The following is a 256-nucleotide window of genomic DNA, read 5'->3' as shown; positions in this document are numbered from 1 at the left end:
AAGTCGAAGAGATGCTATCTCAAGAAAGGAGAGCCGAAGTGGTACGATTATAAAGGAGACATGTCCGCTACCAGGACTTGCCGGCTCAATTTCGAGCCAAGCTGTTACAGGCCGCACGACGCTGGTTCAAAGACACCGAGCATCAAGGTGACTACCGTCAAGGCTGCTACAGCTGACAAGGGAATGAAAGAGTGCCAGGACTTGTGCAAGGCTGAGGCGACTTGCACGCATTTCACGTTCAACAAGAACACAAAGA

General features: G+C 50.8%; 1 protein-coding gene across 1 annotated transcript; it reads left to right on the top strand.

Moving 5' to 3' along the window:
- Positions 1-256, top strand: CSUI_009620 (uncharacterized protein; the record flags this gene model as incomplete). The annotated part of the gene is made up of 1 exon (XM_068069733.1): positions 1-256. A coding segment is annotated over one exon (256 nt), but the record flags the coding sequence as incomplete, so codon positions are not given.

The sequence above is a fragment of the Cystoisospora suis genome (assembly GCF_002600585.1).
Source record: "Cystoisospora suis strain Wien I chromosome Unknown contig_5821, whole genome shotgun sequence".
Taxonomy (NCBI): Eukaryota; Apicomplexa; class Conoidasida; order Eucoccidiorida; family Sarcocystidae; genus Cystoisospora; species Cystoisospora suis.
The sequence above is the reverse complement of the archived record's forward strand: the minus strand, read 5'-3'. Positions and strand labels throughout refer to the sequence as shown.